A 23,620-nucleotide genomic window follows, 5' to 3' on the forward strand; every position below is an offset into this window, starting at 1 on the left:
GTTGACAAGACAAATTATTATTTACCCACATCATGTTTACATTCATTGAAAATAAAATGAAAGGAAACTGATAAAAGAGTGGTAAAATCTCAACACTCAGCAGGCCGTGTGGTATTGTGATTGTTGATTTGTCGCAGAGAGTTGGAAGCGGTTTCGCTTGTTTTGTGCAATAATCGACTGAATTTTCGATATAATTTTTGTGCTTAGTAATTATTGTACTTTCGTTTTTTATTAGAATACTTTTATTATCCATCCAATCCACAATGGAACGAAAATTTGTTAACGTTATTCTACTTGGGTTTGGATTTATGTTCGTGTTTACGGCATTCCAGACTATGGGAAATATTGAGGTATGTAATTCTTATATTCAATGTTGAGTTATTTGTACAAAGTAATAACAATGTTTGAAACTTGAATGACTTATTAAAATAAAAATGAACATTTGTTATAATAGGTATCTAATTATAACTAATTCAACTAGGTACCTACAACATTTTTACAATTACAATTTTTTATTAAACATCTGGTACACCACAGACCATTTAAATGGTCTGTGTGGTACACATACATTATCTAACATTCAACTATAGATACATCTATTAGTTACTAATATTTATATTATTATGCTATAATAACTCTTTATTTTTTAATATTTGCACCATTAACAAAAACAATTGATCTGTTTGTAAAAAATCAATTTAAAAAATATCTTTAGAGAATCTAATATAGTTAATGTAATTTTCAAATTATTATAAAAATGTGTAATATTTTTAAAGTAATCAATAAAACATATTGTATATTTACTAAAAAAATGTATAAAATAACTATAACTAATATGTACCTACATACATATTTAGTTCTTTATCTATTGTTTCTATATTTATTACATATTAAAAAATAGTAAGAATGACATACATAAAGTTGATGTTAAACATAATTAATCAGAAACTATTTTGAAATACATCTATTATTCCCTTTTTTAGACAAAACATTGTCTCTTTGTAAGTTTGTAAATACTAAGGCTAGTCCCAGAAGTGTTGATCTTCTCATCGTCTGATTCAGATAGTCACAAATAGATCATTGATTTGATAGTAGATCATTGATTTGATAGTAGATCATTGATTTGATAGTCAAGGTGTTCTTTGAAATCCTATTCCTATTATTATTCTTTAGTTAAATCTTCATTTCTTACATACAATATCCTTAATTGTCAGATTTTGTTTTTAATTTTTAGGATCACATGTTGTGATTGTGACTGATGTGCACAAAAAAACATTGCATGCATCAGCATTCAAATACTTATAGTTTGTTTAAATGCACTTCCCTTTAAAAGTATCTTTTATGTTCTTTCTGCCTGATAATTCTATCAAAAATAGAAATAGACTCAGGAGATTTTTATCTTATCAAAAGATAATTATGATGCAAGTAAATAATTTATCTTTTGCATGATTTTCATAAGAAAAGTTGAGAAAGCAAATCAAGAATAACAAAAAGAAAAGTAAATAAAGAGTGCAGTACACTTCAAAAAGACATTTTTCTTGTGATTAGTTTCTATGTAGGGATTTTGCAATAACTAAATTAATTACGTAATTATGCCTCCATCTTTGTTTATGACACCTTAGATTAAACCTGACTATGCCATTTTTTCCGCAATTCTCGTTGGAACATGGCCTCAGGGTGGCAACCTTATTTCCCCGGGCACCCTTTATTATTACTGTGCCATTATTAGTCTGCGAAATTGATACGCGTTCCTCAATATCAGTTATAACATAATCAGTCATTGAATAAATAGGTATTGCAATAGTGCGCAAAACGCGGAGAAATCACCGCGCTGCCGCGCTGTTTCCAAAGGAAATTGTAGGTATACCTACTTACTCTCAGTGCAATGACATTTTGCGTGGTCCAAGGAACCGATAGCTTTGATCATATAAAAGAAATCAGATCAGATAAAAGAAATATAGTTGTGATATAGGGTGAACCTGCTGGTTTACGATCAGTTAGTCGATGTCTCGACTTTAAAATGTCATAACTTAAAAAAATGTTGCATTATAAACTAGATATTGTGTTTTACGCGTAAAAAAACTATTCAACTATTTAATAAACCTATCTTCATAAATAATCCTATTTATCTGTTATTTTTAAATTTAAAAATAATCAAAAAGTGTGTTTTGTTTAGTTCACGATCGTTTTTCGTCAGTTTACGTTCACACATTTGCGCCTGTTTACGATCATTAAAAACCACTGAAAAAGGAACTCTAGGGCAATGAATTGAAAGTCGAAATTGTATTGTATTATTTGTTGAAAAAAAATTTTTTTTCCGTTTGACAAAATGAACATTATAGGGCGTTAGTGCTGCTTCAGAATAAGATATTTCGCGCATTTCTGTGCATTTTAAGTGCAACTAGGGAATGCATACATCGCAGGCTATATTTTTTTCCAAATCTTCTTCAAAATCACTAATTAATTCTTCAGCACATTCACTGTATAACAAGGTATCTTTTTTATTACTATTATTTTTTATAAAATCTTCTTTTTCTTTTCCTCTGCTTTCTTGTGTCATATAAAACTAATATTTTTCTATAGAAAAAATAAATTATCGGTAACAGGCCGTTTCCCGACCACTTGGTTTGTCATTAGTAAAAAGCATTTAATTTTATGATTATTTTTCATTTTAAGCCGATCGCCATCTGATCTATAAAGTAAACATGTTACGATGGAACAAAGTAAATATTAATATTCCCGACAACACCATGCAAGATACTACAAAATCTTAACGAAGATAAGGCCAAAACCGCCCCCTTACGATCACCTAATCGTAAACTGAAGGAAGCTTAGTTTTGTAACGTCTCATGGCGATCACCTTATTTTATAGTAAATTATTAACTTTTTTTATTAAATTTCCACGTAAGAAGGAAATATAACTTTTTCAACACCACACACATTAAAGTAAAGGTTAAACCGTATGAAAACATGTTTTACTGACGATTCAATGTTCACGTCCCACTATTTTTTTCTTAAGATTTGGCGGTAATATTCACGCAAGCGCATTGGATAGATTTCGTCAGCTCACTGATCGAAAAATAACATATTTGGCTAGCGAGACAACTGATACAAATGAAAAGGATAGATGGATCAACCCTTTTTATGCAAAATTAACACTTCACGCTTATTTTAGAGGTTTTTTGTAAAAGTGATCGAGAGCGGGTGGTGATCGGTGAACCGGTCGATTCACCCTATGACAAACTATTAATGCTATTACTTTGATGTAGAACTATATATAAATATAAATAAATATATATATATATATATATTTCGTGCAAATGGATATGTGGTTTTTGTTGAGCAACAGTACTGTCTTACAGTGAAGAGAAATACCTAGTATTACCTATATTGAAATATTGGAAGCGCCGTGCAGTGGCGCATCTGTGTCTGTTTTGTAATCCCTAGATGTTGCCATAACACGTGAGGCATCGTTATTATATCTAATATCTAATTTATAGGCAACAAGCTATTGTTAGTATGTAGATACGTGTAGGTGGATAGGATACAATAGATAGGTATAGGTATACAATAATAGGATTCATAGTATCTACCTACCTAAGTAAAATATGTAGGCAGGTAAGGTACCTATTTACATTATGGTACATTGTTTACATCTAACGCATTTCGTTTACAAAAGTCAGAGTCAAATAAAGATTTGATATAGGTACCTACCTATTACCATAAAATCTCATCTGCTAGAAAAGAGATGTCGGTTTCTAAACGGCTGAACGCACATTTTCCAAACATAGGTTTAAGAACCACCTGAAAACACTCCATTTATTTACCTTTTCAAATAAAAAAAAAATCGAGATTAAAATCGGTTCAGCCGTTCGGCTGCTACGATGCCACGGACTGAGATACACATAGACGTAGGTATAACTTCGTTTAAATTTGGCCTTATTCCTCCTTTATCCCTACCCCATCTATGACGAAAACATCGACGTAAAATTATTAGGTTAGGTAGGTTCCTTTGTAGATAGGATACCTATCCATTTAGAAAATTTCATTACTGTTCAAAGAGCAGCAAAGATCCATTCGATTCGAATATTTATCGTCGCAAGCCTTGACATTTGTAATGTATTTATTAGGATTGCACCTTATGTGACCTTGGTTTATTATTTCGCGATGGCTTTCTGGCCCTGCTAAATTAGATCATCAACCATGCGGGAATTCAGCTGAGCGAAGTAGCTAGTAGTTTGTAGCGTTGGTAAATATTCATTAGAAAATGACGTGAAAAAGTACCTATGAAGGCCTAATTTCGGAATAAATTATTTGATTTTGATTTCAAAGAAAATTATTGAATAGCTTGAAGAGTAATTTGACTCGTCTCTTAAACAAGTAATGATATATTAACTTTATTTTTATGTCTAGGACCAAAGTCTTTGTGTAGAGGAATCCGAAAAACCCACTACCTACTTACGTCAAAAAAGTAGTGATATCAGAAAAAGTTCCCAATTCATTATCTGGTACATAGTCTAGCTGCAACTGGGTGAGTCGAGTGGATAGGTCGATTGCCCGCACAACACAATCCGTTCGATAAGAAAGACACATAAATTATATTCCAAGCGTCGTTCCACTTATGTCTTCAGTAGTTTCCTCTCTTCTTCAACATGTACTTACTTGTACTACCTATATTGGTGTTACTGGTAGAAGGTACCTACGTTAGTAAATAGGTAGTAGCAAGCAGGTTTTACAAGTTGTCTTTAATGAGATCGAGTTATTTGAAGTGATCACTGGTTGGTTATATTGTAATATTATCAATGACCTCTAAATTACGACTGCCACACTATGAAACGATCTAATTAAGATTGTTTTGGTCCAATAATATGATGTTTAGTTACGAGAAAATTTCTGACAATACACTTACGAAATAAGGTCCTAAGAGAATAGGTATTGTTCCTACAGTATTTTAGTTTAGATGGTTCTATCCGAATACATTACATGAAAATTGACCGGAGCGGCTGAGAATTTGACTGATAATAATTAGAGACTTATGGAAGAGAAAGACATTTTGAACCAATGCAATTTTGAGGAAGAAGTTATTATCGAATTAAATAACCTTGCCTCATACAAACGCATAAAAACACAGAAGATAAATAATTTCAGTTGTATTTTCCTTTCCAATTAGTAACTAGTCAAGCACGGAAGCCCTCTTCAGTTTGCAATCGCAAGGTTATAGGTTATTAGTTCAATAAAGATGAAAAATGAGTATAAAATGTCGTAAGCGAGAGTAAATATCAATTAATAATATACCAGTTGGCTTATTAATAAGAAGACGCCCATGAACTGCATGCATATAGCACTTCGTTATTTTAATTTACTCATTTGTATGTATAGTACCTATGTTGCGGGGCTGATATTCCTGCACATATCGGATTTCCACCTTTTCGACAATGGTATATGGCGACAGGTTTTGTACTTTTTTAAGTTTACGACGTCCTTTCTTCTTGGGGCTACCCAGTTTATTGACACCGTAAGATATTGTGTAATGAGTGACTGTTTTAGATCATCGACCGAGATTTATTTATTATTCGTCTATCGATTGTATAACTGCTGCTTTTTGTACACATCTTAATGCAGACAAGGTCGAAATGTAATAGATAATGGTAACAATAGAAATTTCATAAGGAGCGTTATCAGTGTTTGAAGTTTAATTGGGAAAAAAATTGGCTTTATGCAGATAAGTAAACAAGAATTAAAGAATACTTGCATAAATAGAGTTTAGGACTATCCAAAAATGACTAGAAACTAATTACCTAATTCCAAATGCGACGTTCGATATTTGGGGATTGGACAAATCAAAATACACATGAGAAAAAATTTTGCAGTTTTAATTTTGCTATTCTTATTCTCTATTCCTATAAAGTATAATTTACAGTGTTCGTTCATAGTTGGATTATATAAATCTTTGGTTACGGATATTGCACGGTCAGTGAGCGCCCGTCATGCATATAAAACTATGTAAATTCAAATTAGGATATTGCTATCTCGAAACTTTTATAATGCTAGTACCTATAGGTGTATCAAATCTAGCTGCCGGGGCGCAGTTCCCGTATGAATTTGGGGATAAAAAGTTTGTTTTAATCCAGGTTATGTGTACAGTTGATTTTGTTAGAAAGAGTAACAAACATACACACGTACATCCTCACAAAATTTCACATTTATAATATTTAGGATAAATAATTATGTCCCGTTTGTTCCAAATTGGTGCTTACTAACTCACTGCTAAAGTTAATTACCTATTAGAATATATTACTAATTATGAAAGGGCATTCAAGAAACAAGAATTATTTTTTTACGAATTTTTTATATCAAAATCATCTATAGCTTCCTCTAAAATCTGAGACCCCTAGGACGCTGCGGTCTAAATGGCCTATTGACAAATCCAAGACTGCTTCGAAATCCCATTTCGTGTATGTATTTGTCAGTAATCGATACATACTAAATCAAAGTGTTCAATATATAAGTTTGTGGAGTATTGCGATGAACGCATCTATCTGTTTTTTCTATAAATCGATAAGCCCAAGGATTTGTTTGTGTTTAATTTGGGTCAGTTGAGATTTACTGATGATATGTTTTCAAGGGTTTACTCAATGCAATGTCATGTTCTACATTCGATACTTGAATGAGAGCTTATCTATTACATTTGTTTAATAATGTTCTACGTCGTCGTCGTCCAATTACGACTTAAGTTTAAAAAAGTGGAATAGTTAGTTTTAGTTTTATCTGTAACTATCTAACATTTTTAGGACATTATCTTCAACGATATTTTTATTTTGCATAGTTTGCATTCTATTGTCACGACTATGCTTCTCAAAATTTCTTTGATAGTCAATTTTTTCAGTAGGTAAATGCTTTTCAGACGAAGAATTCTTGCACCGTTGTTGTAGTCGCCGGTTTAGATGACCGTAATAATCTAATGCATGTTAAATTGCGAAGTTCCTTTTTGTGAAACGATGTGGAAATGGAGTATTTTTGTTGTAATTTTTAAATGTTATCACATTACATTTTACACTTATATAAAATTCGTTCATAAGGACAATAAAATGTCCAGTCGCTGTTTTTATCTTGCCAATATTTTATTATGCAACATAATGCAGATGACTGTTTTATTGGGCATGTTGAATTCACTTTCGATGTATTTCGAAATTTTGTGTAAGATAAAATACCGCTAAATTCTCCAATTCCCGTTTTTGGGTTTTGCTGATATCACGCCTATATATAAAGACGAAATAAATAGCTTGTCATTAATGTAACTGTAATTATTCAAGGGTCGAGTGAAATTAATTTTAATAAAATATTTTTCGCAATCATAAGGTGAACCGATTTTGAATTTTCCGTTTCCTACAATGTTTTAGAGGTCAACAACTCATAATTATATTTCTAGTAGGTACTTATTTTATTATTTGCTACATTATTCCTACTAAGTAGTTAGGAAGAATTTATGTACCGGAACAATTTTTATCTTCCTTAAGTTAAAACCTATTTTTTGATGCAATTCCATTATGTATACATGTATCGAGCACATGACATTCAAAATCCTAGGAAACCCGTGTTTGGGTCACCACACGTAACATCACAGTCATCTATTTGTGTGTTTTTTTTTAATATTTTACATCAAACTAGCATCAAACAAACGGTAAAAATATGAGCAGTGCATTGAACGTATCAAGGCTATGCTGCAGTAAATGTGTGGGACAGTGCATAAAACATCGAAAAAATTCGTATATTTACTTTATTTTTATTGTAACTGCTTCGATTTCAATGTAAAGTAAAACGTATGCAGATTTCTCTGTCATACCTTTTAGGGGTTTTATAGCTTTATTGAGTAAGTAAATGAGAAACTTAATCATCCAATTCAAATTGCATAAAATTATGTAATCATTTTGTAGTTTCTATTTCTATGTGCCATAAATTACAATTTTATGAGACTGATAGGAAAGTTTATTAAAAATATTACTTTAATGAAAGCAGCTGGTAACTAATATCTATGACGATTTTTTGAGATCTTCCTAAGACGATGACCAATCTGTTAATTTTAAAGTGCCCTTTGACCCCCGAACTTGCCAGATTGTCTCAAGGCAACGTTTACTTATCTTGTGATGTATGATTTTATACTATTCCTTGCAGGTTCTTCTATACGTAACAGCTTTTGAAAAAGAGTAGTAAAGAGTGGAATGCTCTGCCATCCTTTGCCAACGTCAGCCCTCGAGTCGTATATAGCTCCCAGTTCCGTTTGTCGCGTTCAAATATTTGATTAATGACAATAAATTTGAAAAGCACTTCCGCATAAGTAATAGTTATCGAATCATTCGTTTAGGAGCTATAATAAAACATATGGATACGCTTATATTTTTACGCAGTTTTACTCGTTGAAAAATATTTTTACAGGTATTTTCGTGATTATTTTTATCGAGTCAAACAAAATAGTGCTATATTTTTTTTATGCTAAAGTTATTTATGACATGTTTGCAGAAAACGATCCTAGACAGTATATCCCAAGATGACAGTTCATTCACCGGCGACGGATACACGTCCCTGGCCATCATCTACGCGACCCTGGCCGTGTGCAACTGGCTGGCGCCCTCCGTCATCAGTATCACGGGCCCCCGCGGCGCCATGTTTATTGGAGGAGTCACCTATTTGTAAGTTAATAATGTTGTTGCCATTGCCATGAACTTTCTATATAGCGCTCGTTGGCCTTATCTGAAACGAGCATGCTTCCGTTAATATTGCTTATAAAACTTTGTAATGTAGAAGAATACTTTCCCTATCTGAGAATTTACATAGTAGCATCATACTATAAACGTGTAAGGTGGTACGTAACCTAATGGTGCAACATTATCATGGTTATGTGAAGATGTTATGCTGGCTAATGCGCTATACTCCACACACACTCCATTACTGTGAATTTCACCGCATTATCAAGCGATCTGTGTGTGCGTCTAACAAAGCCCGTATATAGTCAACCACATGTTGAGTCAACATGTATGGACCTCTATCCTGTTGTAATAACGATGCATTTCCGACGGATTTGAGAATGTTGTTGTAGTTGACTCTACGTTTGTGCATGAGTTGTAGCTCGGATGTTGTCTATTCAGCCATGCGAGAAGTAATGATAATTTTGCATCTTTTTCTAGGAATTGTCGGGCTAGATTTCACCGCGCTAATAAATATAATAAAATACTAAAACAATACAAATAGACCAGCAGCTCTTATTCTTTGTGTATTTATTTTATTTAAATTCTTTATTCAGTACAATCTACAATATCCAACAACATAATAAAACCGCACCACAAAAACCTCGCAGGGTTTATCCGGGCATCGGCGAGTCACTGTTATTATATTTAGGCCGGTAAAGAGTTTTCAACTTATTCTTAAATGTTTTACTATTCAGTTTGTACAGTGTCTGTAGTTCGACAGGTAGGTTATTTAACAACTTTGGTATTAAGTAATTATTAGTTCTTGTTCCATACAGGTTATTGCATCTAGGTACAATATATTTGTTCAAATAAGACACTGCTCTCAAATAAGTTGGTCTTACATTTTCTTTTATACAATCTGGAATAATATTTTCAGTCAGAAATTGATATTTAATTTTGTCATGTACATTCATAACATAGCAATATTTAAATAGCTCTTTTTCGTTATCTTTTATTTTATTTAAAATATAATTTGGAGTGATAATTTTTAACATTTTTACTTGTAGTTTATATATAGAATCAATATATGTTTTGTATGTTCTGCCATACGAGCTGAGTCCATATCCAATAACCGAGTCTAAAGCCATGAATAATAATCTTAGAATTTTAAATGGTAATTTATGTTTTAAAATAAATAACTTACTAGTGTCAACCTAAATTAGTTAATTAAATTAATTTAATTTACAAACCGGTTCGTTAACGTGTGCATAATAACTCTTTTTGTCAATATAATGCTATTCTTTTTGTTAATATTGTGGTTTTTTGTTGATATAGTGTTTGATTATTTCATTATTTTAAGTTTAATGTAGTTGAGCTAGGAAGACTTCTATTTGCAATCTGTCCATAGTATTTATGGACTGTAGTGTGGTACATTACCTATTCGAGTGCGCATAAAATGTCATGCATGTGGGATCCGCTATGTCGACGCTACTTGCATGTCTAATGAATCACTTTAGTTCCAGAGCTGCTTTTCGAATGATTAGAAATCATAGTTACAGTGCAACTGCGTTGCAGCTGTGTTATCTATTGATGTATGATTACTTATAAAAGTTTTAGGGCCATATAAGTACCTATATGAAAAGTCGGTACAGTTTGCATTCCAGAGTAGGACATACATATAATTATATTGCTACTCAAACTTTACACTGCTATGAGTAAGTGAATTTTTGATCTCTTATCAAATTTCGTAGTTACAATGGCCGGTGGCCACTGCAGCTGACTGCGCGATATTCATGTGGTTTCTTAAGATAATCTGGTCACTGTGACCAGCCCGACCCGTTGTCATTTAGTGCGTGAAGTACCTTAGTGATACGATAAGGCATCGCTCGTAATATTGCTGTGAGGAGGTAACTTTTATGTGGTATGCAGCATCTTACGACCTACATAATGCCAAGTTGCGTAAGTTTCCTTGGTATTTTATAAGGTTGACGTTTTACCTGTTTGAAATTTGGATTACTTAATATCTAGACAGTAGATACGGGCTAGAAGATTATTTATTTCCTTTTAGTTTACTAGAACATATTACAGGAAATTATTCCTAATGTATTCTTATCGAGTAGATCTATGTATAGAATTTTTATTGTAAATTCCACTTATTCGGTCGGTATCGCTTCTAGAAATAGTGAAATGTTTGTCGGCTGAATTGGCCGATTAAAAATTAAAGTCCGTAGTACATATTGTCTGTGGATTTGGAAATTAGGATTTATTTATTTAAACTACTTTAAATAAATAAATCCTAATATCCAAATCTAGGCATGTACTGTAGGTAGGAAATAGTACTAAAGGTGATTATACAAAACATAATTTTAAACAATGTTTACATTACATTAATAGTCTATCAGTCACACCCACAAGTAGTTTCCTAACAGTGTCTCGAACTATTTTGCAAAAAACCTTCACGGCTGCGTCAAGCCCAAGGATTTCACTTTCGTTGCCTCTAATTGTCCACATAACATAGCAAATGGTTTATCATAGTATTATTTCAATTATTTTCCTTGTTTGCTAACAGATTTCCACTACTAATTAACCTCTTAAACTGGTCACCTTTTTAGGGTAAAACATCAGGAAATTATAAAGTCTATTAGGTAATACTGTGGGTAAATACTACCTAATGAACTTGGTAGACAAGTACTTTTTGTAAGAGTTTAGCGAGTTTATTTAAACGTTTTAAAAAATATAAGTCGGTTGAACGCCCCAGCCCCATTATAAGCGATTAGCTCCACAGTGCATATATATGCATATAATATGCATCTGGCAAAATTAATTAGTGTCACTCGATGAAATTTTATTAACGACATCTACATGTAGGAGGCTCATGAAACTTTTCCAACTAAGTTTAATTTTATATCTTGCAGTGGTTATGTAGTCGAATGATGTCTGTAGATTTATAAAAGTTTAATTGTAGGTCTTTTGTTTTTTAAATTGCCTCTTTCGACACTACAAAAACCAAATAAAAAAGTTGTAAAATCTGAATTTTATTATGCCATAAGTACAAATTATTGTCAGGTCAAGTACGTAACTACTTTGTTGATATATATTTCTTTCGAATCATAAGCTCTTTAGTATGAACCTATGTATATTTGTGATTTTTTTAAAGTTGAGCAACTATACCCTATTTATCTTGGACTGAGACTCTGTTAATTTTGTTCTTAGTTTCTATTAATGTTAACTTTTTAGTACTTGTTGTGTTATGGAGTCATTTTACTTACATTTTTTGGCTTGTTAATATCTCGTTTTTTTTTTGTTTGCCCTTTGTCTCAGTCCAAGATGGATAGAGTATAGGCATCATATGTTGATACGGCGAATTTATTATCACCTGTAGCTAAATGGATTATACTTCAAGTACTTATTGTATTTCTACGTATCTATTGTCTTTTGTATTATAACTTTTATCTCATTACTATTCGTCGTATTTTTCCTTTGGATATGGATTTTATTTTATGTTCTTATATAACATGCATAGGACTTTATTTACACATTACCAAGCAATTTAAATATAACTTGTGTCTTCCTGTCTAATATCAATCTTAATGTTTTATTACGCCTAAGGTCGACTAGGTAACATTAAATTCAAATTATACGGCGTACTGTGTGTTACCAAAGTAAATTTTCTTTTTTGCCTTAAATTATCTAAAAAAGGTATGGTAGGTGAAGGAAGGTTGAAGGTGCTCAAATCAATTTAAAATGTTAATACTTTCATATACCACTTCGTAAAGTACAGACAACAGCACATCTATGTTCACATAACATTACTAGTGTCATTACTACAGACAGTACTATATTGATAGTGCATAGCTAAATAAATCCAATCACGTTCCATTTCATCAAAGGCCAGTTTGTTGGCAGGTTCTTCATCGTGACGTTCCTGTTTCCGCGCACATGGCTGCTGTACGCAGCCAGCGTGCTGATCGGCGCGGGCGCAGCCGCCATTTGGACCGGCCAGGGGAACTACCTCACCATCAACAGTGACTCTGACACTATATCCAGGAACTCTGGTATCTTCTGGGCCATGCTGCAGTGCAGGTATTGTATTGTTAGTTGACTCAAAATTGTAGTGTGTGTTCGACGATATTTTAACCTTGATGAAAATTTCGCAAAATAATATTATCACTAGCTGAATAGAAATCGGCCGAGCAATTTACCTGTGAAAACATGGCAAGACTCGCATTTTCTTTTTATTTAGCTGTAAGAACTTATTCTGATGATAAAAGTTTTTTTCAAAACAATAAGCTTTGTTTTTTTGTCTACCTAAGTATGTACATAAATGCATTAATACAGGAATTTACCTCAAATGTACGTGATCTGGGTAAAAACGCATATATCATAGGGTCACAGGCAGTATTGCTGATTGTATTGGTAGACTGGGCCAGATATTTTTCAATTAAAATTCAAAATTCTTTATTCAATTTAGGATGATATACATCACTTATTGACGTCCAAAAATTACTTAAACTAAGTCTACTGCCGACTTCCAAAGCGCAGGTGAAGAAGAGGCGCAACAAACTTCACCGCAGCCTTTTCTCAAATAGGTCTTATACATATATTAAAAATTAGGAGGACGAATTTACATAATTATATTTCCTAAGCCTACTAGAGAAGTACATTCTAGGGCCAACCTCCAGTCCTACTCTACTTTTGACTCTGCCATCTTACTGACTTTTTGGGTCCGGGTGTGGGTCAGAATGTATGAATGTAATGTCCTTCCATTTAGTTCAATCTGCCATTTCAATCAATACTCTCACACATTCTATTCACCTCGTCTCTTCTTAAAGAAACTTAAATTTGTTCACTCGAAGAGTGTCAAAATCATTAAGGATCACAAAATAATACCCAATTTATTATTTCAGTTTGTTCTTCGGCAACCTGTTCGTGTTCATAAAGTTCCAAGGAAAGACCCACATAGATCTGGAGACTCGTAACATGGTGTTTGGTGTTCTCACCGCCATCTGCGCACTCGGACTCATATTCCTGATTCTTTTGCGGCCGGTCCGCCGCGTGCCCGAGCTAGAAGCTAAGGTAGTGTAGGACATACAATATTTTGATTGGTTATTCGAATTTGTAATCTCAGACTATAGATTCCAGAAATTAATAAATGTGTTTGATTGAATTTGTAAATTTTATTATAAGTAATGTATTTTTATATAAGTGGTTTCAACAAATGATTTGTGATTTCAGAATGAAGTGTCACCTGAATCCGACGGTCCCTTGGAAGCTTTCAAAGGAGCGTTGAGATTATTTTGTACCAAAGATATGATGCTCCTCAGTCTTACTTTCATTTATACCGGTAGGATGATAAATTTTAAATCCAACATTTATGACATTTTATGTAATATTATAATAATTTAAATCTTGGACGAATAAAATGACTGCTTCAATGAATAATATTAATAATAACGTCACGCGCTACATTTTCCAGGTGTGGAGCTATCATTCTTCAGCGGTGTGTACAGCCCCAGTATCGGTTTCACCACAGCGATGGGAGAGAACGCCAAGCAGCTGGTCGGACTGTCTGGTGTCTTCATCGGCATGGGAGAGGTGCTCGGTAAGTCAGCTAGTTATGTTATAAACAGTACAGGACAGGACACAGTACACAACAGGACTTAGTACTCTACCCTGCGGTACACCGGCAGTGAGGAATGAATATATACGTACATGTCGTGTACTCGCCTCAAACATACAAACTCACAAACGTTTACCTCTTTATAATAATAGTATAAATAACGTACAAAATATATAAATAAAATAAAGATATGCTTTTTATAGATTTGCTTCTGAAGTTTTTACGAATTACTTATGTTTTTGTGGATGTAACATTATCAGATAAAGATATTTGTTCTTAAGGTGAGATAACGGTTTGATCTTTAGTAAAAGTTGTCATTCTATTATATTAATATATCTGTATGTCTATCTGTCAAATACCTGCCGCGGTCCAGTGTACTATTTATTTGTCCATTTAAAGTTATATTTTATTTTACGTTAATTACATACATTACACAAACAGGTAACAAAATATTGTTAAAAAGTTGGTTGTAATTTAAAATACTACTAAACGCTATTGTAATGAAGATAATAATGCCTAATCCATTGTTTACCTATACTTAATATCGGGTAAGTATCTAAAGACAAACACATTACGAAATATATGTAACGTGTTTTTTATTACAAACGCTATCATACAAAAACTATTAGCCTATTTAAACGGATTTCTTATTTCACAATATATTTACAAAATCATTAAGGCTATATTGACGCGATATCGGTCCTTTAATGGGATTAAGTTATCTATCCATGTGTAACAGATATGTCTACATAAAGTACTTACAAAGATGTCAAACGCCTTGACCGTCTTATAATAGACAGTGAATAATATTTTATTTGATGATGTTTTATAATGTCTTGTTGGTATATGTATAAAGATGTCGCTATAAATATGTATTAAAATTTATATGAATACAATTAGGTCAATGTGTTGTACTTATTTGGAATCTTACTATGTAAATATTATGTTACAAGGATGCTGCACTGGTTTCGTGTCTAAAAACTATATTTTCCTTAACCAAACTCGCGCTACTAGTGTAGAAAGGTCATCAAAAACTGAAATGTTATAAGATTTTATTATGAAGTCAGCACTATAAAGGCAATATTTAAGGTATCCGTCGAACAGACACGACACGATAGTGCACACATTACTCGAACGTGGCGTCACGTAATATAATTTAATATGGAGCGTTTCAATGAGTATAAAAATATGTGGTTTGTCGTAGTTTTGAAAGGATTTTTCTATTAAAACTTGTCAATCAAAAAGTCGTCTACATTATTGAAGTGGAAGTAACGCATGTTCACAAGTATCATTCACTTATGGTCACTACGAAATAGGCAGTTGGATCGTGAAATTAAAAGCTCAATGAATATCAACAAAAGATTCAACAAACGTCTCACTAACTACACTCACCAAAATTTGAGTAATGTTAAAATGATTCAACTACTTAATTTCTTTTAATTTCAGGAGGAGCACTATTCGGTATACTAGGCAACAAGACGACTCGCTGGGGCCGCGACCCTATCGTGATCATGGGCTACGTGATCCACCTGGTCAGCTTCTTCCTCATCTTCATCAACCTGCCGTCCGAAGCCCCGTTCGGCGACACGGACAAGATCTCCTACATCAACCCGTCACCGTACCTCGCCATGCTGTGCAGTTTCTTACTCGGCTTTGGCGACGCCTGTTTCAATACTCAAATTTATTCCATCTTGGGAGGAAATTACTCCGATAATAGCACGTCGGCGTTCGCTTTGTTCAAGTTTACTCAGGTGAGGTATTACGACTAGTTGACGCCCGCGACTTTGCTCGCACAAAATCGTAAAAATCCCGTTTTTCCCGTTCCTGTGAGAATATTTACGAAATCCTTTCTTAGTGCTCTCCTACACTCACCACCTTCATGCAAAATTTCGGCTTCCTACGCCCAGTAGTTTCGGCTGTACGTTGTCTGTCAGGCAGCACTCAGTAACGGAAGAATTTTATATATATTGATGTTTATTACACTTAGTGGAACAGTGGTTTTGTACTACAAGAACGAATACAATCAAATAAAATTTAATTGTCTAATAATGAGTACAATTTACACGGATGTGTACTTACTCGTATAGTGTTTGACTGACTTACGATTAGCGTTGTCTACTTGTGATTCAAATTCAAATCATTTATTCAGAAATTAGACCTTCACAGGCACTTTTTCTCGTCAATATTTATAGTTATTTCTCACAAGCTACAAACAACTCCTTTTAACTATTCATTTAGTCTTGTACAATATCCATATATTGTAATGAAAAGCCCATGCTTTTCATGCACTTGTTTGGATTTTGCTACGCGTAGGTATACGGTATGATTTATTACTGTAAAATCGTTAGCAGATAGCAATAGCGTAACTCAAATGAGTATTAAAAAAATAATTTGTATAAAAATACCACATGTTGGCTAAACTTTTCTATAGGAGTATTTTCTAGATTGAGTAATTTGGCAAACTGTTTCTTTTTCGATACAAAACAACTAATGCCATATTTTTTCATATTTCTTTGTGACAATATAAAATCTCAAGTCATTCTCAGCGCACAACGCCGAAATAATGACTGACGATTGACACGGACAAAGGCAGAAAGAAAAATATTTTACACAATAAATGTTCCGTTTTAGTCACTGGCGGCGGCCGCGTGCTTCTTCTATTCGTCCAAGGCGTTGCTGTCGGTGCAGCTGGCGATCCTGGGCGTGCTGGCGTCGCTGGGCACGGCCACGTTCTGCCGCGTGGAGTGGCGAGCGCGGGCGCGCGCGCGCGTCGCCGCACTCGACGCGGTGGACGACAAGCCCGCCGCTACACAGGCGCTGGCCGACAACGCCCTGCACTATGAATGATCTCACACTCGATACTGGGTACTGGCCACACGAGACGCGACCGTGTTCTAAATTCGAATTTTTCGAATACTGGTATTAATTTGAAATTACTCATATAAAACTATAGACATCGTCATACCTTTCGTTTCACTCATACAAAAAACGCGTTTTCGAAATGGGACAGAGGGATTGTATGTATGAATTAGACTGGGAAGTTGTATGTAAATTGTCTATATCATTTTGCTAAGTTAACTCATTTAGTTTTTTCCGCGATTCCGTGGAAGCATTTTTTAAATAAAGGCGATATAAGTATTTTAACAAAAACTTATATTATATTTCTTGATTACTACTAATATTACCTAACGATATTAGTATTGATGTGGCATTGTTAATATGAAACGAATGTATTGGTAAATAAAAAAGTTTTGCCTACTAAAACCATGTCTGAAAGAAAACCTATGCAAATTGATAGAATATTTAAATGTTGACTGATGTATATTGTTAGCAGGGTTTCTAGTAAATATAAGAAGGAAATAGATTAAGAGAATGTTATCTATGAATTATTTATATTAAGTGCATTATTATTATTTACTTACATGGATCAAATAAGCTTTTATGCCAAAATAAAATTTCGTAATTTGCCTTTATAAAGATACTATTGTATTTTATGCAATAGAGTACATTTTGCAAAAGTTATAAAAATATTTATGAATCAGGTTTCTTAATTTCCAAGGATAGGTATGTCAGTAAATTATAATATATTATAGTAAATGTATTTAAGTGATATGGATCACATTATATATATTTTTAATCACAGACACATGTTTGTGGCATAGATTTGACATAGATATTTGTGATAGTACAAAAACCCTATAAACATTTTTACATATCTCAAATATCTTGATCAATAATCATTTGTTAAATAAATGTGCACATTGGTAAGGAAAAAAAATGCTAGTCAGAAAAACATAATTGGCATATGTACCTATTTTGTATTTTATATTATGAAGTATTAAAACAACACATTCCTTAACATATTTACTGTGTATTTGTTGTGTATATAAGGATTTTATTTACAAGTTACTCATTTACTTTGTTAGTTAATTACTACATATTTTACTAAGAATTAATTTTATATTTAGTTGCCATTAATTGAGTGAAAGTATGATTGATATGAAAACTTTTGTTGACAGTGAACTAGACAGAATAGATTATTGAATACTAATCTTGATTTAATTAATAAGTCAACATTTTTAAAATATGATATGAAATATTAGTTACATGAATAAAGTTATATTTTATATATTGTAAGATCTTTTATTTAACTCACCCAGTTTGGGATTTTGTGGTTTAGGCCATAAGGCTTGGAAGCTTAATAAGAATAATTTTCATACATATGATACTGGATATTATATAATCTGTGACATAGATTACTAAACAGGTTACTACTAAAGAAAAAATAGTGTAATAACAATAATTTATTAATAAAAACTAAATAACTATGATTACCTAAAATTACTTTTGTTTACTTTCACTGTCAGAATAATTAGTGTCCCCTAGTTTGAAATCCATAGGTTTGTCATAGCCCATAATTTTGGCGTAATGCAAGGGGTTGTTGAAATGTCTGGCTTCAATGAACAGAGGCTTGCCTTTAGCATTCATTGTGGTGAACATTCCTGGGATGTCAGGAACCTGCACATCATCTGGTTTGAATTCAATCTGAAACACCAAAATTGCAATAATTAACACTCATCTACAGGCTGTTTTTTGAATAAGTCTCAATAGTTTGGTTCCAATGATCTACAGACATAATTTTATATAAATTAAGTTACTATTTTGAAAAATTTGGCTTTATTTTTATGAGGGGAAAGACATATTGCATGGACCGCAAATGATGGGAAATGGTAAGGAGGATGATTAATGATCAGTATAGATTTTGTGTTGCAACATTATATGTTGGACACAAAAAAAATCAATTCAATTTGGTAATAATACCTACTGCTATAAATATGTATTTACCTGTTTCCTTGCCAGAAAAAAGTTGATTGTAGTTGCTTTGTATGTTGAACTATCAGGATCATATATTATGTCTGTGACATATTTCTTTGTGACAATATGCAATAATATAGGAGTAACGAAGGTGAAGAAGCCCACTACTGAACAAACTGCTACAAGGAGCGACGTACTGCCAATGGCAGAAGCTTCTCTTATAATAATCGGTTGTGCTATCAGGCCGGCAATACTCGAACCCAATGAAAACAATTTTACAGCTCTTATTTGAGGAGTCAGTGGACCATAATAAATATTTTCTAAATTATCTTCTGTTTGTTTACTGCAATAATTTCGACCAAATATATTATGTACAATGGTCAAAGTCTTAGATGCAATTTTTTGGTTATGCACATTTTGTTGATATGATAATCTGTAGTGTGATATAGTATTACGCACGCACAGACGAAACATTTTTACAGTGATTACAGATTTTTATTCGAATTTTTACAACTTGAGAAACATGAAATAAAAGAACTCGAAACATAACCTCTTCTCTTTACGAAACGAAAATCAAACGTCACTGTCGAGAAAGCTTACGTCAATGTCGAAGAAATATTAGGCCTATGTCATGGATTTAGAGTAGGTACCTACCCACCTACTAATAGGGCGCATTTATACTACTGCGCATTTATACCGCCAGAGTGCGCACTGTTTGGTTAGTAAAGTAAAGAAAAGCATTGCCGCCTTATGCTAAGTTCGGGTGCCGAAATATTGGGAAACATCGTTTTCCAAAAGATAAAGCGCCAGTAAATGGTTAAAAATGTGCTCGGAACACTTCACACCTTACGACTTATGAAAATATGGACTTCATACAGGTAATGCTTTCAGTCAAAATCAAGTTTATTAATTTGTTACCAAATAATATTCTGTTTACACCTTTCTACAAAATTTTAAAATAAATCGGTTCCGTGGATTGTTAATTTAATTTTTCCACAGGACCCTCCTCATTTTCCGGGATAAATGTTAACCCGGAAAATGAGGAGGGTTCTATGTTAACCCGGGATTCCGAGGTGTATTTGTCTACGCGCATGCGCTGTGACGACGAGCTCGCGCCTGCGCGATGTTTCTTTTCTTTAAAAAACAAATGCTGTCATCGACGATTTTTAGCTGTTGGTATTTTAAATGTATTGCTCGTGATTTACCAGCCCTAAATAAACAATCTTTGTCAAATACCGAGTATAATTATTTATAAATATATACTCAGACAAGATCCTACAGTTTGGTCCTTCGAGCCGGATTATTTTTTTTGTTATTTCTGTGTTGTTATAAAAATGTACAAAATTGGGAATTCTTCAATTTGAATTTAGTTTTTCAATTATCCCACGGGAACCTGACCATTTACCGTAATTAAATATATCTAAGATGTTAGCCCGGTATAAGGTACCTACACACCAAAATTCAAGCAAATCGGTCCAGTAGATTTCGAGTGATGCGCGTTCAGACACACAGGCAGACAGACAAAACATTTCCAAAACTATATTTTCGTCATTTATATCAGTATTTTCCATGAAGAATTAAAAAAAAAATACAATATACAAATTTGGCCTTCCTTAAATTTTATTATATGTATTGATGATATACGCAAAGCTCAGCGCAGATGGCGTTACTGATACAATTGAGGTACAGAAACATTGCCAATGGAGGCAAATAGCGCCAAGTTTCAATATTGTTGCAGATTTACGACCAAAACTACCTTCCACGCAATCGTGGTGCGAGTTTATAGGAAAAAGGAAGGATTTGAAGGATCTGATAATAATAACACTAGTTTAGGTTATGTTCTGCATTATTTGGTCAACTGTGGTCATAAACTGATATAAACTTGATTTTGACTGAAGATCTTACGTGTAGGAAGTGCATATTTTAATAAGTCCTCACGTGAAATAAATATATTTCTATGCTATGCATACCATATACCTAATTGAAAGCCAAAGACAAAGAAAGTTGAATACCTACTTAGTTTACGTCATGGAATTAGTAGGTACTCCGTACTTACTAAATCCATGGTTTACGTTGAGGTCATGGAACATCGACATACTGACGTGGAGTAGCTGAACATTTTAGAAAAACAGGCTGATTTCATGCTCATTCGATAACATACTTTGTGTATGCTACAACAATGTATACTTTTTTGTACAGTGTGAAGGCGATTTTAGCTTAGCGGTCTGTTTGATTTGGGCTAGGAAGGAAAGAAAGAAAAACATAAAATATTAACATTTAAGAGTAGGTACAATACAAAGAATATCGTTTAAAATATGTCTGACGAAATGACGACGGTGCCATGCCAAGGTGTTGATTTTCACCTGGAACCAAGTAAAAAGAAGTAACTACCTATGTGGCAAAACAAAAAAGTTAATATGAACGGAAACAGAAATAGCAAAAACTAATGTAGGTAGTCAAATATGTAAATCGGATGGAACGTCCAAAATAGGTACCTAATATTTGAGAAATGTAGTAGTGTATATATAAGTAGGTACATATGACACTTTCATGTTTTTTGTGTTCTATAGGTAGTTTAGGTCTTTCCCAAAATAACACTCTGCTTAAAAATGTCCCTTCCCTAGATTGTCACTTTTGTATGTTTACTTCTCCACTTCCTCTTTGACAAAATATCTACTATGTGATTTGCCGGTTTAAGCCAAAGCAAGACGCGGTGTTCATGCCAGTGCAGGCGGCTCTGGAGTCTCATCTTTTATGTTACACACGTAAAGACGGCAGCGAGTTTTACGAAATATCATATGTAATAATATATTTTTTATCTTTATCTTCGGCACAATTGGTACAAAAAATTGAATTCGTCGTCGTCTATAATTTTCAGCAAACATTGTATTAACGTTATATAGGTTTCTGGCTTATGCCTCTGTTATCACTGGGGTGTTTAAAAACAAAAACCGTGAGATATTTATTTTATACCAACTTTTTTTTTTGCTGTGATGTGAAGATAAGGGCGAATCCTCGGCCTAAACAAGCACAGGTCAATGCGACAAAGCGCTATCTATCGCCAGTGCAAACAAGGGCTATTGATTCAGTTTATCTTTGGACAAACATTCACGGACGTAAAACTTCGGATGATGCGATATGGTGACACCATGGTACACAGTGAAGTCTCGCCGTCTATAAGAAATGGTCTTAATTTTAACGTCTTGGTAGTGTTTCCTACATATAATAGCACTTAACTAGGTTTTCCTAGGTACTCATAATACTTAATATTAATCATAATAGTTAATAACTTAGTTAGTTAAATACTATCTATATAGATAGATTAAGGTAATTTTGTGCATTATATTTATCTACATTATATCTATCTAGTTTCAACTTTATATTTAAGTACAACCTAATTTTTACACCACATAGAGATAGGTGTACTACATATATTCCCAAGTTTCAAAAAAGTATTTGAAATTAACTACTTAAGTACCTACCTAATAATTATAAGATGATAAGTATAGTATTTACTAATCTAAATAAGATCATGATTAAATGCAAAAAAATACCTCTGCAAATGTCTACAGATAAAATGTGAGTAATTCGCTCCCCCAGCTATTAGGTAGAGTAGCAAAAAGTGCCATTATTTATCAATAATTACTAATACTTCGACCGCAACCTTCATCTGAAAATATGATCTTTAGATGTAAATATGCCCTTTCCTTTTCAATGGTAGAGAAAAAAATAAGGATAGTGCGATGTGCCAAAGCATTAGCCAACTCACTCTGCGGATAAAAAATACGGCTAATGACAGGTTTACAAAATGATTTCATTAAAAAATATGTTACCTAAACGAAATAGTTTTTGTGATTGCTGTGAAACATTCTCGCAAATAAAGATAGAAGATAAAAGAAAAATAATAGGAAATAAAATATATTTACCTAGTACCTAATTATTTCACATTGTATTGTTGTCAAATGTGCTCGCTGTTAATTGGTTTTTATGTATTAAAATTTAAATGACATCATAATGTAACGTTAACGGAATGTAACGTTTTCTCAATCTGACTGAACCAGGACAAGTACTTATTGCATTGGTCAAAAATATAAAATGCTAACTTTAAAAAGGTCCTTTAAATTTGAATATGATAAAATTTTCAAAGCATTGCTTTAGTCACATTGAGAAGTTCTTGGCTTAGAATAGAAAGCTTCTTGTTAAAATCGTAACTAGTAAACTGTCAGTCGGTCTGAAACTTAGTAGAATCAGTAACCTACTCAGAAAGCTGAAAGTCGCACCAATTCCCGCCATTTCCATTATCTTAATTATAATGTACTTATTTTCAATCTTATATCAAACTATTACAGACTAAATCAGGTAAACCATTTACGCCTGGGAGAGACAGAGAAAGAAATATCGTTTCTCGCATTTTATCTAATTGTTTATATAGCCATCTCTTTCTTGCAAGTTTTCTATTGGACGCAAATTGTTTCCATCTTGCTTTGTATACTGCGCGGCA

At 33.2% G+C, this 23,620-nt stretch overlaps 2 protein-coding genes across 2 annotated transcripts; one reads left to right on the forward strand and one right to left on the reverse strand.

The window, feature by feature from the left end:
* Positions 1 to 58: 58 nt before the first annotated feature.
* Positions 59 to 18,435, forward strand: LOC128673419 (uncharacterized protein). The gene is made up of 8 exons (XM_053751239.2): positions 59 to 350; positions 8,518 to 8,687; positions 12,591 to 12,767; positions 13,592 to 13,760; positions 13,920 to 14,028; positions 14,161 to 14,286; positions 15,751 to 16,055; positions 16,936 to 18,435. Exons 1-8 carry the CDS (start codon positions 264 to 266, stop codon positions 17,149 to 17,151), a joined length of 1,359 nt encoding a protein of 452 aa, XP_053607214.1. The 5' UTR covers positions 59 to 263; the 3' UTR covers positions 17,152 to 18,435.
* A 160-nt stretch (positions 18,436 to 18,595) lies between these two features.
* On the reverse strand, positions 18,596 to 19,678 carry LOC128673421 (uncharacterized protein). Its single transcript, XM_053751240.2, has 2 exons — positions 19,150 to 19,678; positions 18,596 to 18,849 (listed from the first exon to the last, which is right to left on the reverse strand). Exons 1-2 carry the CDS (start codon positions 19,591 to 19,593, stop codon positions 18,646 to 18,648), a joined length of 648 nt encoding a protein of 215 aa, XP_053607215.1. The 5' UTR covers positions 19,594 to 19,678; the 3' UTR covers positions 18,596 to 18,645.
* Positions 19,679 to 23,620: the final 3,942 nt, after the last annotated feature.

Source organism: Plodia interpunctella, chromosome 11 (genome assembly GCF_027563975.2).
Source record: "Plodia interpunctella isolate USDA-ARS_2022_Savannah chromosome 11, ilPloInte3.2, whole genome shotgun sequence".
Classification (NCBI taxonomy): Eukaryota; Metazoa; Arthropoda; class Insecta; order Lepidoptera; family Pyralidae; genus Plodia; species Plodia interpunctella.